Here is a 14,576-nt window from a genome sequence, read left to right on the forward strand (position 1 = left end):
ATTGACCTAAAGTTCACACTAGCTGCACTACAAGGCAGAGTACAAATCTAAGACGTTAGTCAGACAGACAGACATTGACGAGCCTCAGGAGTTCAACTCAATACTGAGACCAAATTATAGCTAAATCTGAATTGAAGACCATTCCATATCTGGACTTTAAAAACAGTAGTAGCTAATAAGTGAGTCTCATCCACAATGTGCAGCTGCTTCCTTCCTACAAGTACTCACCTTCAACACCTCCATCTTCAGCCCACTGTCAGAGGTCGGGCCATCTGGCAATTGCAGAGCCTGCACAAAGGCTTCTGTGAACTGCTGTACCACAGGAAAGATCAGTGCCCTGGCTGCTCCCTGGCAATGTACAGAGGAATCCATTACAGGTGTAGCATGAAGTATATTTTACAAACCATACCCACAGTCATCTATTCAACCACGTTTAGTCCTGAGCTGAGCAAATTCTCTTATAAGTGATACACAAATGAGGAATAACAGCAACATACTTGCCGGAATGAATCCTAACTCCTACAAAGGTGCATTCCCATAAGTTTCATAAAACATATTCATAACTTCATTCTCAAAAAACAATTTGAATACTAGTTTATTTTGAAATCCCTGCATTAACTGTGCAAAGTGGGATGGGGGCGAGACACCCTTGGTGCCCTCCTGTGGGAAATTGTCAGCCTCGGCTCAGCATCTCTACGGCTAATCTCAGTGACACGCAATGTAGAGAACAGCATGGGGCCACATCCAACTGATTTATGCTGCCAAAGTAGTACCATTTTTCTGGTCCCCTTCCCCTCTCCTAGCCAAGACCATTTTGCAGTCTGTGCCCCAGTCTCTGCCAATGCTTCAACAGTCTTCAATAACCTCTTGATGAGGGTTTCTTACTCTAATGGGTACCTGATAATTCAGCTGAGATTGAGAATGCAGCCACATACAGCATTATGCATTGTGGTCAATACTCTATTTATACTGTTCTTTAATATGTTCAAATATCACTTAGCCCAAGTTTTCCTTTTGATTCCAACCTCCATTTACCTTTTCAATTTCTTCAATGGCACAGATCAGATTGGCACATGTGGTGAAGATCTCCACGGCACGTGCCCTGGTTCGAATGCTATACACCTGCAGAAGCAAACCAGGGAATTACATAAAATGACATGGCATAAAACAGGCCCCCCCCACCCCCACAGCGTAACATGATAGACATGAATATTGATAGTACTGTATCTCACTCACATCAGCCATTGTAAAGATCTTATACATTTCTGGCAATATTACAGGAGCTACCAGTGGCATTTGGGTATCCGTTACCTCACGGGTGAATTCTGCAAGAGAAAAAGATGCAGATGAGTAACTGTATGAATTCTACACAACGGAGATAGGACAGAGTGCAGCAGAACAGCCATTGGAGTACATTTTTACAACTGAAATCATTGCTTTAAGCCATTCAAATAATTATTGATATTTTACAATGATTTGAGATTTTCTGAAATGACTCCCACCTGTGAGTACACGCATAGCTCCATGTACTGCATTGACATCACCACTGATCAGCATCTCCATCAGCAGCCGGAAAAGCTCTGGCCAGGCCTCAGGCCAGTCCCAGTGAGCTATTGCTGATACAGCATAGGCTACACTTGACCGCACCTTACTTATGGATTCTCGAAGACCATTTGGTAGAAGTTCTCTGATGGCTGCTTTTGCCTGTAAAAGAAGTGATAATGAGGGGATGATATCTCCAGTCCTCGCCTGGAGTGCAGGTCAGTATTTGGACTTCCTACACTCATTGAGTCTGTGATGTATTTTCTGTAGGTATCTTAGTGCTTCTAGAAGCCATGAACCCATCCCTCCTCTCCAGCTACCGCCCCATCTCTAACCTCCCATTCCTCTCCAAGGTCCTGGAACGAGTCGTCGCGTCCCAGGTCCGCTCCTTTCTCTCCCGCCATTCCCTCTTTAAACCCCTCCAAACCGGCTTCCGCGCTGCCCACAGCATGGAAACAGCCCTGGGGGTCACAGTCACTAATGACATTCTGAATATCTGTGATCAGGGTTCCCTCTGCCTCCTTGTCCTCCTCGATCTCTCTGCCGCCTTCGACACTGTCGACCACTCCATCCTCATACACCGCCTCTCCTCCTTACTTAATCTTCACTGACCTGCCCTTGCCTGGATTGAATCCTATCTCTCTCACCGTCTCCACTTTGTTGCCATTAACGGTTTCTCCTCCAGCCCCCGCACTGTCACGTGTGGCGTCCCCCAGGGCTCTGTCCATGTCTCCTCTTTAATATCTACATGCTCCCCCTCGGGGACATCATCTACAGACATGGGGTCAACTTCCACATGGTACGCGATGACACCCAACTCTATCTTTCTACCTCCACTCTCAACTCCAGGGCCACTGCTGTCCTGACACTGTCTGTCGGACATCAAGTCCTGGATGAGGGCAAACTTCCTACAGTTGAATGTGAATAGGACTGAGGCCCTCTTGATTGGCTCACGGCAGCGCCTCAGCACCTCAGGCTCCGGCAGCATCACCCTCCATGGTGTACACTACAACTCACCAGTCAGTCAGGAACCCGGGTGTCTTGTTCGACCCTTAACTGTCTTTTCTCCCCCACATCCAAGCCATGACCCGCTCTGCCGCCCCTCACCTGCGTAACATTGTCCGACTCCGCCACTACCTCACCCCTCAGGCCACTGAAACTCTTGTTCATGCCTTCATCACCTCCAGGCTCGACTATGCAAACGCCCTGCGTGTCGGCCTTCCCAACTCCTCCCTCCACAGACTGCAGATAATCCAGAACTCTGCAGCCCGTGTCCTCTCCCACACTAAACTCCGTGACCCATGTCCCCCATTCTCGCCCGACTCCATTGGCTCCCTATCCTTCAGAGGATCCAGTTCAAGATCCTGGTCCTCACATACAAAGCCCTCCATGGCCTCCCTACCTCTGCCACTTCCTAACCCCGTCAACCTGCCCATTCCCTCCGCTCAGCCGGCTCCGGCTGCTCCACGTCCCCCAACCCACCCGCCCCACCATTGCGTGAGAGCCTTCAGCCATTCTGCCCCCAAACTCTGGAATTCCATCCCCCAGTCACTCCGCCTCGCCCCCTCCTTAGCCTTCTTCAAGACCCGCCTCAAAACCCTCCTCTTCAACCATGCCATCGGCCACCCCCCTTCCCCTCTCCCCCCCGACCCCAGTTCAGGTATGAAATGCTGGGACGTCCTCCCAACGTGAAAGGCGCTATACAAATATAATCTTATTGTTGTTGTATAGAAGAATGTAACATGAGATAGTAGAGCTGAAAGCCACCTTCTCACAAAATCAGCGTAGAAAACCCATCCTTTCTTCAATAAGCAGGTCATCTTTACGAGGCCTTTAAGATTCTGAAGGTACTGGATAATGTGCAACATGATAAGCTGTTTTATTTTATACTGAATAGTAGATCCAGAGGACATGGCCTGCAATTGAAGATTAAATTCAAAATCTGCAGAAACACTACTTCAGTGAATGGGTAGTAAACATATGGAACAGGCTCCCTAGGGAGACGATGGAAGCAGAAAGTGTTGTTTGTTTCAAGAACAAATTAACAGATTTATGTGAGCAAATAATATCTCGGGATACAGTATATAGTTTGGGACACGTGTCAAGCGACTTGCCAGGATGGTGGAAGGTGAACTAGATGGACCTTGATTTTCTTTCCCCTAGCAAATTCTTATGTTCTTATCTCCACCAAATGAGACAAGAATGTTCCAAGCTGCTGGCTTGGCTTCAATGTTTATAGGTGTGGAGCACAAGTGAAAAAGAGAATCCAACCTGCTCAGTATCACCTTTTAACTTCAGGGCTGGATCTGAATCCCACTCGGACAAAGATATAAGGGCTCCTCTGTCCACAACAACAAGATTACATTTGTATAGCGCCTTTCACGTCAGGAGGACTTCATGTAGGTGTTTAATGTGAAAAGTTTTGGAAATTTTGTGGGTGTGGAACCCAGAAATAAAATGTGCTCCAAATTCAGGATCAATTGGCAATCTCATTCAATGATAATAATCCTTGCATTTGAGACAGCGCCTTATCACGTCTTTGAGACATCTAAAAGCGCTTCAATAGCATGAAAACGAAAAGGTTACAGTGGAGGGGCACTTTTAAGGTTCAGGGTGAAGAGCTCTCTGATTGTGGGAAAGCTGGGTATTCCTGGCCCTGACACAGTTGCCCATAATAGCAAAGTGCTGCAACCTGCTGGGTTTGCTTGAATTTATGTAAGTTTCAAGCATAAGTGAATTTAACTTAATTCACTTGCTAACTTCACTTAAAAATAGCATCACTTTAATGAGTACAAACTAATTACAATTGATTACAATCAGTACATTCAATGCAGTTAGTTACATGCTTTTAGGGCACTCTTACCCTTTCAGTGGTCTCAGGTGGGCGGAATTTCTCAGACTGGTTACACCAATGAGTTTCCACATACTGTTTGAGAATGACAGATGCTAACTGTGGAGAAAAACAAAGAGGTGGCTGCTAACTGCATTGATAAACACCTGAACAGGCAGATGGGACCTCAGTTTAACATCTCATCCATAAGGGCACCTCCAACACTGCAATCCCACCCCACCCCTGCACTGCACTGCACTGCCAGCCGAGACAATGTGAGTTCAAAGGCCTCATGTGGATCTTGAACCCACAACCTTCTGACTCATAGGTGACAGTGCTACCAACTGAGCCAGGCTGACAAAAACTTGAGCTCTGATGTGACCATTTCTTTGGATCATTCCTGCCCCCCATCCCTCAGATCAGCACTCCATTTCTGAAGGGTGGAAAATTAACAACTTACAAAGAAAAACAAAATATTTTTCCAAAACGTTTGCCAACAATCAATATACTTCTATCTGGTGAATGTAACCAACTGTCAGTGAGGCTCTTCACAAACGAGTGAGCATTTTTTAAAAATCAATATGGAAGGCACTTGAAGGGACAGATGTGTCCTTGTACATAAAGGCCAAATAAATACCCAGACTGGATGGATTTTAAATCTTTACTGAAACAACCAGATACATATGAGTGCCACAACATATAAATCAAATCTCATATTCCCTCTCGCCCATTAAGAATTATGATCAAATTTACAAGGAAATAAGAGAATTTCAAAAATTGAAATGGAAGAAATGAGGAAAACAATGGAAAAAATGGCATAAAATCCAGTGATCATAGAAAGGTCAATAATCCAGTTTCTAATCCCATTCTCTTTGTCCAAACCTTTCAGTTTTCCTCCTTTTTTTTATCCAATCCCTTTTAAATTGTGTCACAGACTCAAATGTATATTCTAAACTCCCGTTTATTCCTTCTCTAATAATCCTGAATCTTCTCTTGTTACTGACTGCATCAACCAATAGAAATATGATTATTTCCCCATTTACCCAATCCAAACCACAGAGAATTTTGTAAACAGCAATATTTTCAGATACTTTCAGGGCATCAGGACAAGAGGTGCAGTGATGTGAAGGAAGATGTTAATTGCTCGTTATCTTTATTTCTAAAGATGAAAAGTAATTAAGAGTTAGCTTGGGTTACCAGGAAGAGTGGTTAAGGCTACCATAGCAGGATTCATTGAAGACAATGCTCTATTCCGCAAAGGGGTTAGTAATCTATAAGGATAAGATCAAAAAGGCCCAACCCAAACCTGTGACCTTGTGAAGTTTCATCACATAGCTAACTTGACTTCCCTGAATAATTCGAGTTAAATCTCTAGTGTACTCTCTCCTTGATGAATACACAGTTTGTCTCCTGGATTAGATTGGAAACTTCCACAGCACAAAGCAAACTCACCTGTCGGATGGCCAGAATGCCTTGCGGATCAACCGTAAGCTCTGCCAAGTGAACGCCAAATTCTGAAAGAGAAAGTATTACTTTAAAAATAAAATGACTTTCATCAAAACGGGCTGATACTTCAGTAATGTCATTATGAGGGGAGGGAAATGGGACAGTGGGACACCTACAGTGTGAGAGGTAGAACAGTTCTAAATTAATTTCTTCAGTTTAATATGTGGTTTTATATCCTCACACAATCCAGTTTCTGAAACATGCAACACAGAATATAGGCAAAATGTGGGCGATGAGTTGGAGGAGTCATCACAATAGCTGATGTTTCTATGTTTCATTTTGTTTCTATCTTTGTCCATCCTATTAACAATAGGATCCTCGGCTATTTTAATAAGATTCATCCCAATCACATCCCTGACTCAACACGCATGTTTCAGGTCTGAGTGCTCTTTATCATGACTCTAGTATCCTGGTATTAGGCCTGGATTCATAGACAATGTTACTGCTGACACCACAATCTCTGTTGTCTGAAAGGATGCATTTAGCAGAGCTTAGCTTGCGTTTCCTGTATACTTGGGCATGTATACTGTCTTTCCAAGTGGATGCACAGACAAATCAAGCAAATCATAGAATTATACAGTACAGAAGGAGGCAATTCGGCCCATCGTGTCTGCGCCGGCTCTTTGAAAGACCTATCCAAATTAATCCCACTCCCCCGCTCGCTCCCCATAGCCCTGCAGATTTGTCCTCCCCAAATATCTAATACCACTCCAATGCCTTGACATCCTTCCTAAGTGCGGGGCCCAGAACTGCACACAGTCTCTCGCTGAGGCCTAACCAGTGTTTTATATAAAGGTTCATCATAACTTCCTGACTTGTGTATTCTATGCCCCTGTTTATAAAGCCTAGTATCCCGGATGCTCTTTAACAGCTGTATCTGCCTGTCCGGCCACCTTCAAAGATTTACTATATGACCCCCAGGTCTCTCTGTTCCTTCACCCCCTTTAAGATTGTACCATCAGCTTATATTGCCTCTCCTCATTCTTCCTCACAAAATGCATCACTTTGCATTTCTCCACATTAAACGTCATCTGCCACGTGTCTGCCCATCTGACCAGTCTGTCTATGTCCTCTTGCAGTCTGTTACTATCCTCCTCACTGTTTACTACTTTTCCTAGTTTAGTATCATCTGCAAACTTGGAAATTGTATTCCCTATACCCAAGTCCAGGTCATTTATATAGATCAAAAACAGCAGTGGTCCTAATACTGATCCCTGGGGACATAACTGCAGTCAGAAAAATAACCATTGCGTGGCACTTTATCAAACACCTTTTGAAAATCAATATAAACTACATCAACTGCACTACCTTCATCCACCCTCCTCGTTACTTCATCAAAAAACTCTATCAGGTTTGTTAGACATTATTTGCTTTTAACTAACCTGCGTTGTCTGTCCTTTAACCCGTATTTTTCTAAGTGGAAATTTACTTTGTCCCGGATTATAGTCTCTAGAAAAATGATTTTAGCTTTCTATGGTTTGCAACTTGTCCTCTCAGGTGGGTGGTCATTCCATGGGCTGCAACACCCCTTCATGACCTCAACAACTTTCAATTATACAGCACTTTCATATAGGGAGAACATCTCAAAGCACTTTACAAAGAGAGAGAAAAACAACCTGGGAGATTTGGGCTGCATTGGGTATGAGGTAATAGAGGCACGCAAGCAACACTGTGGAGATAGAGGAAAGCAAACTTCATCCTTGCCAGTCTCTGCCAACTCCATATGGCTCAACTTCAAGGTCCCTACTCTCACAAATCCATCCACCCGGCACCTCGTTACCTCTCTGATCTCCTAACTTAATCTTCCACTCAGTTAACTCAGGCATTCTGCAGAGCACCATTAGTGACTGAGCCTTCTGTTCCCTCCGCCCAATCTCCCTCTACACTCTCTCTCTTGCTTCCTCTCTTTCCAAAAAGTCCCCCCTCAAACTCTACTTCTTTCAATGCACGTATACCCACATCTTGGCATCTACCCCGTCCCCGCAAAGCACTCCAATGCCACTGTTTAAATGCAAGTTGTTGTTGAGAGATGGGATGGAGAGTTGAGAATTGAATAAATACCGAGGTACCACACAGGCTCCACAATTTGGGCAAGCGTAGTCGACGTGGTCAGTGCTTGAGTAATAACATGCTGATGGAAGTTAAGCAGAATAGCTTTAGATTTATTGCAATAAATAATAATCCTTGCATTTAATATGGTGCTTTTCACATCTTCTAGATGTCTCACGCGTTTCACAGAATAAACTGTCAAGTGAATTGACTGTATGTTTTGTGGGTGAAACACAGTGGCCAATCGCACACAGCACTGTCCCACAAACAGCCATGGGTTGAGTGATCAAATTATTGTTGCTTTTTTTGAACGATTATTATCCCTGGAAAAGCGATCCACCAATCGACTAACAACCTGGTTCCTACTTACTGCTCGGTAAACAGAGGCGCGTGGATGAAGGAAACTTGCTCAACATTTCACCTTGCCCGGAATCGAACCCAGGTCTCTCACTTGCGAGATGAGTGCTCTAATTAATGAGCTACAAGACTCCACTGGTCCCTGTGTTGGATTGTGTTGGAGAAAGTCATGCAGGACTTGATGTCTGACAGGGAGTCTCCCTAATAATAACAGCAATATTCAAGAATGGTAAAGCTGAGCTGAGTGTAATCAGTACAATTGGAAGTGGACCCTATGCTAGCAGATGGTATTAAGAGGAAGCATATAGATGATGAAAAGAAGAGAAGCTCAGATACATCTCTGGGGAACACAGAACATAACCTGACAAGGGATAATAGAAGTTATAAGGATTGTTAAAAGCTGTTAAATGAGATGAAGTGAAGCTGCTGGGCAGGCAGCAGGGACATCACAAATGTGCAGAGCCACAGTGGCGTTTCAGGGAGAAGAGGTGGTGAAGCAGCCAACAATAACAGAGGCAGTAATAATAATAATAATAATAATAATCCTTGCATTTGATATAGCGCTTTTCACGTCGGGAGGACGTCCCAAAGCGCTTCACAGAACACACTGTAAAGTGAATTGACTGTATATTTGTGGGCGAACGCGGCAGCCAATTGCGCACAGCAATGTCCCACAAACAGTCGTGGATTGAAAATGACCAATTTATTATTGTTTTTGGTTTTGGAGGGATTATTATTAGGCTCTGTGAGGAGTAAGGAAACTTGCCCAAGGTTTCGCCCTGCCTGGAATTGAACTCAGGTCTCTAGCTTGCAAAGCGAGTGCTCAACCACTGAGCTACAGGACTCCAGTAAAGATATGAAGGTTAAGGAGGCACAAGGTACCCTCGTCTTGGAAAGAGGATGATTATGACTCTGATCCAGGCAAGATTAGATTGGAGGAACTTGTACAGGAAGTGGTGGGAGAGGAAGGAGTGAAGCTGGGAGATGACAACAGCAATTTGGAAAGGAAATTTCAACCACCAGCAGCCTGGCTACTGGATCCATCAAAGCTTGATCCATTCCAATTGACTGGCATAATCGACTCTCAGAAAGATTACTTGGGTAATTGTCAGGAGCGTGAATCCTGGCCAATTCTCCTTCCTTGCCACAGGAAGCTGAATCCAACTCTCCGCTCCCAGTGAGAGACCAGCTAGCACAATACAGACAAGACCAGATGGACCCTAGTATTACGCCTGTTAGTACAGCTATCAGCATACACATTCCAAATACTGGTATCAATGGACTACATGGAAAAAACACACAAGCCAGTATACGTCAATGTACAATAGTATTCTTATCTCTGTGTGCTTCCAACGATCAATCTGCTGACTTATAATCACCAACAGTTCACCCAAGTGCCATGGAGCTTAAAGTCTTAACCGGATTTTTAAAAGGAAAAAGATTTTGAGTTGTAAGTTTTGCAGTGAGAAAAATATTCCTCAGCACTACAAGTTTACAGAGAATGTAGAGCTAATACTGGCTCAGTGCAATTACTCATTGAATTGTCAGGAATGATCTGAAGCAATTATAGTGGAGCATCAGTGGCGAGGTTTAAATAATGGTGAATCTGAACATGGGGTTTGTGTTAAAGCAAAACTGCTTTGTGATTGAGATACTGTAACTAACATCCATCATAATTCATTAACATTCCTTTCAGGGCAAGATTCCAAACTCAAATACTACTGGAAACTATATTCAAACATAGATGCAAATACAGTCAACTGATTCACGTGGAGTTGATGCAGTCACATGACTAAAGTCACCTTCCTATGTTCTGCTGTGCGCAATTGGCCGCCACGTTTCACCCACAAAATATACAATTAATTCACTTCGCAGTATATTCTGTGAAGCACTTTGAGACATCTCGAAGATGTGATAAGGCATTATATCAAATGCAAGGATTATATTATCTTCTGAAGGCAGTCACATAGTCTATTTGTCTAGACACTAGTATTTTCCTTCATTCATGTGACCATTCCTTCTGTGCGATGCTGAAAAGTGGACATCATTAGGTTATTTGATGGGATTGCAATTGCAGCAAAGCCCTCCTTTGAAACAGGAATCACTTAAAAGTCAGGCAAAAATGCTAGCCAAATTTTAACTCGTCTGTATGACCAGTTTGAGCACTGAGCACAAAATCCAACCACAACTTGCATTTATATAGTCCCTTTATGCAGAGTAGCATCTTGGGAGCACTTAACAATGACGTGCATAGTGACCATAGGGTATGATTGAAGAGGACAGTCTTCAGGTTTGATATGAAGAGGGACAACGAGGAAGGATTGAGGGAGGGAGTTCCAGAGGGTCAGGGCAGTGGGTAAAAGCACAGACTCCGATGGTGGAGAGGAGGGGGTCAAGGAGGCCTGAACGGGTTGAGCGAAGGAGACGGGTAGAGGAGTAGGTCAGAGAGGTAGGGAGATGCCAAGGCATGAAGTGATTTTTAGGCGAGTGTGACTATCTTGAAACCCACCAACTGAGCTACATGTGGTCTCAAAGTAAAGTATCTTTCATACCTTTCCATTGAATTCCCCGCCAAATATCTGTCTTGAATGTTCCTCCATTCCCTAGGTGGCCAGTAGCACATATTATTATTATTATTCACTTCTCTGTGCAAATTAATTAAATCTGAACTGTCCATTGCTATTCTGAGCTCGAGTCCATGTCTTTGTTCGAGATCTTACCTGGCATGGTTCCCAAATAATTTCAGAGGGTCCCATGCATTCTATCAGTTCATTCGACCACTGGCTGTCATAAGCATTTCTAAGCTCATCCTTTTTTTGTGTGTACATGATAGCATTGATAAACATATTCTAATGAGTGGCACTACTTTTTCTTTTGAAAGCTCATCTGAATAGATTGTAAAAATGTTAAATCCGCATCACACAAGAAACTACTTGGCACCCAAACTGCCTCCAGCTTCTTGGGAAGCAAACAGCAAAGGAATATAATAATCCTTGCATTTGATATAGCGCTTTTCACGTCGGGAGGACATCCCAAAGCGCTTCACAGAACACACTGTAAAGTGAGTTGACTGTATATTTGTGGGCGAACGCGGCAGCCAATTGCGCACAGCAATGTCCCACAAACAGTCGTAGATTGAAAATGACCCATTTATTATTGTTTTTGGTTTTGGAGGGATTATTATTAGGCTCTGTGTGGAGTAAGGAAACTTGCCCGAGGTTTCACCCTCTGCCTGGAATTGAACTCAGGTCTCTCACTTGCAAAGCGAGTGCTCTAACCACTGAGCTACAGGACTCCACGATATAGCACACAATTTTTCGATATAGCTTTCGCTGTAACTTTCAATATAGCACACAATTTGATGCTCTGTTTGCTTGGAGAAGTTTGCAATGCTATCTATATACATAATATATTCTGAGGTGAAGAATGATAAAAATTACAATATATTTAACAGCTCAATAAAAGCTCACCGATCGGATAGCGATTCTATTCCTAATTTCCTCCTCTATCCCAATATCCCCTTTTTGGGTTCAGCAGCATGTGAAGTTACAGTTTATTGAGCACGATGGGCATTACTTGGTGCTTAGCCACCAGTCACTGTTTATTTAGCACATGGTTATCAGAGCTTTTTCAGAATATGCCCTATGTGAAGCAGCAACATGGTTCCAAATCCATTCCACAAGAGCCACGGATCAGTTTCTGTCGATAACAAACTCCCGGCCACATGTATTGGGTGAAGCCAGTGCTTTAGATGGTAGTCCATTTGAGACACCGTGAAGACGTGATAAGATGCTATATCAAATGCAAGGATTATTGTTATTATTCCAGTGACAGAGCCCAGAAACACACCACAGAAGCATCTTAATGGCTGCGGCACTGCTCCATGGGGCAGGACAGGGGGGGGGGGGGCCCAGGCGGGGGGGGGGGGGCAGGCGGGGGGGGGGGCAGGCGGGGGGAGGGCCCAGGCGGGGGGGAGGGCCCAGGCGGGGGGGGGGGCAGGCGGGGGGAGGGCCCAGGCGGGGGGGGGGCCCAGGCGGGGGGGGGGGGGCAGGCGGGGGGGGGGGCCAGGCGGGGGGGGGGGCCAGGCGGGGGGGGGGGGGGGCAGGCGGGGGGGGGGCCCAGGCGGGGGGGCCAGGCGGGGGGGGGGGGGCAGGCGGGGGGGGGGCCCAGGCGGGGGGGGGGGGGCAGGCGGGGGGGAGGGCCCAGGCGGGGGGGGGGGGGCAGGCGGGGGGGGGCCCAGGCGGGGGGGGGGCCCAGGCGGGGGGGCCCAGGCGGGGGGGGGGCCAGGCGGGGGGGGGGCGGGGCTCCCGCCCACCCCTTCCTTGCCCCTGGGCGGCAACCCCCCATGTAGTGTAGTGAGTGGCGGGAGAGCACTGCTGGTAGTGAAGGAGCCGGTGTGATCGCGGGGTAATGTCCGCCGCCTCTCTCCCTCTCTCTCCCCTCTCACCTTCCGTCACCTCCAGCACTTTGATCTGTTCCTCGCCGGCGGCGCGCACCTCCTGCACTGGGGACAGGATGGAGCTGAGCGCCTCAAACAGCGCTTCCTTCAGTCCCTGCTGCACAGGCCCGGCCCCGGCCCCGGCACTGCCCCCGGGCAGCCCGACTCCCGCTCCCGCCGCCGCCGCCATCTTCCCGCTAATGTGATGCCCAACTGCCGCCCGAGCCGGCGAGTGCGCATGCGCGGCACATGTCGACGCGAGTTCATTGCGCCACCGTAATCTACGCATGCGCCGCGGCTCTCAGGCTCCTCCCACTGAGGCCGCATTGGGCGCCGCCCTCACGCCCAATTGGGCGGTTTGTGCTCTGTGCGTGAAAAAAGGCTTTGGGCGGAGACCGAATTCTCAACTCAAATCCCCAAAACCTTTTCTGTTTTTTCATTTGAAAGCCTTTCCGTAGTTTCAGAAACGCCATCGAAATCGGCCACTGCTTCCCGGCGACAGGAGGCAATGCATAATATTGGGCTACTTTCGGGGCTGGTATTTGGTTGACTGTGGGTCACCGACAGATAACACATCAACACAGAAGACAACAACAACAACAACAACAACAAGATTCCATTTATAGAGCGCCTTTCACGTCAGGAGGACGTCCCAAGGCGCTGCACAGTTGGGTCATGACCCGAGCAGGGGGGAAATGGTCAGGGTGAGGGGAGGGAAGGGAGGGAGCGAGGAGGGGGAAATGGTCAGGGTGAGGGGAGGGAAGGGAGGGAGCGAGGAGGAGGAAGAGAGTCGAGAGGGGAGCTGAAGGCACGGTCAAAGAGAAAGGTTTTGAGACCGGCCTTGAAGGAGGAAAGGGAGGAAGCGGCGAAGGCACTGGGGGATGGAGTTCCAGAGCCTCGGGGCTGAGAGGCTGAAGGCCCGACCACCGATGGTAGGGCGGTTGGGGCGGGGGACGTGGAGCAGACCGGAGCCAGAGGAACGGAGGGTACGGGCAGGTAGGTAGGGGGATAGTAGGTTGGAGAGGTAGGAGGGAGCAAGGCCGTGAATGGCCTTGTAGGTGAGGATGAGGATCTTGAAATCAATCCTCTGGGGGATGGGGAGCCAGTGGAGGCGAGCGAGGGTGGGAGTGATGTGGTCCCGAAGCCTGGTGCGGGACAGTACACGAGCTGCAGAGTTCTGAATGACCTGCAGTGTGGAGGGAGGTGGCGGGAAGGCCGGCGAGGAGAGAGTTCCCATAGTCCAGCCTTGAGGTGACAAAGGCGTGAACCAGGGTTTCAGCAGCGTGAGGGGTGAGGTAGTGCCGTAATCTGGCGATGTTCCGGAGGTGATGGAAGGCGGTGCCAGTTGTGGTGCGGATGTGAGGGAGAAAGGACAGCTCAGGGTCGAACAAAACGCCGAGGTTCCTGACTGGCTTTGCGAGGTGGAGAGTGCAGCCTTGGATGCTGATGGTGTCAGCGCCTGAGGTGCGGAGGCGCTGACGTGAGCCAATCAGGAGGGCCTCGGTTTTTCGCACGTTGAGCTGAAGAAAGTTGTCTCTCGTCCAGGACTCGATGTCGGACAGGCAGCTGTCAGGACATCGGGGGTCGTGGAGTTGAGAGTAGAGGAGGAAAGGTAGAGTTGGGTGTCATCCGCATACATGTGGAAGTTAACCCCATGTTTGCGGATGATGTCACCAAGGGGGAGCATATAGAGGGTGAAGAGGAGGGGACCGAGGACAGAGCCCTGAGGGACACCACATGAGACAGTACGGGGGGTGGAGGAGAAGCCATTCGTTGAGACGAAGTGAAGACGGTGGGAAAGGTAAGAGCTAAACCATTCAAGGACAGTGCCTTGAAGCGGCGGCAATGCTTTCA

General features: G+C 47.2%; 1 protein-coding gene across 3 annotated transcripts in view; it reads right to left on the reverse strand.

Annotated features, from left to right (window-relative positions):
* Positions 1 to 12,935, reverse strand: part of ipo9 (importin 9) — a 42,125-nt gene extending 29,190 nt beyond the window's left edge. For 2 of the 3 annotated variants that reach the window (XM_042342043.1, XM_042342042.1), the window contains exons 1-7: positions 12,732 to 12,935; positions 5,825 to 5,886; positions 4,406 to 4,492; positions 1,503 to 1,704; positions 1,237 to 1,325; positions 1,036 to 1,122; positions 229 to 348 (exon numbers count right to left, since the gene is read on the reverse strand). In XM_042342043.1, the coding sequence (XP_042197977.1) occupies positions 229 to 348; positions 1,036 to 1,122; positions 1,237 to 1,325; positions 1,503 to 1,704; positions 4,406 to 4,492; positions 5,825 to 5,886; positions 12,732 to 12,912 (828 nt within the window). In that variant the 5' untranslated portion in view covers positions 12,913 to 12,935. The remainder of the gene's footprint in view (positions 1 to 228; positions 349 to 1,035; positions 1,123 to 1,236; positions 1,326 to 1,502; positions 1,705 to 4,405; positions 4,493 to 5,824; positions 5,887 to 12,731) is intronic. The other variant, XM_042342044.1, reaches the window with a different exon arrangement.
* Positions 12,936 to 14,576: the final 1,641 nt, after the last annotated feature.

Source organism: Callorhinchus milii, unplaced genomic scaffold (assembly GCF_018977255.1).
Source record: "Callorhinchus milii isolate IMCB2004 unplaced genomic scaffold, IMCB_Cmil_1.0 Scaffold19, whole genome shotgun sequence".
Lineage (NCBI taxonomy): Eukaryota > Metazoa > Chordata > Chondrichthyes > Chimaeriformes > Callorhinchidae > Callorhinchus > Callorhinchus milii.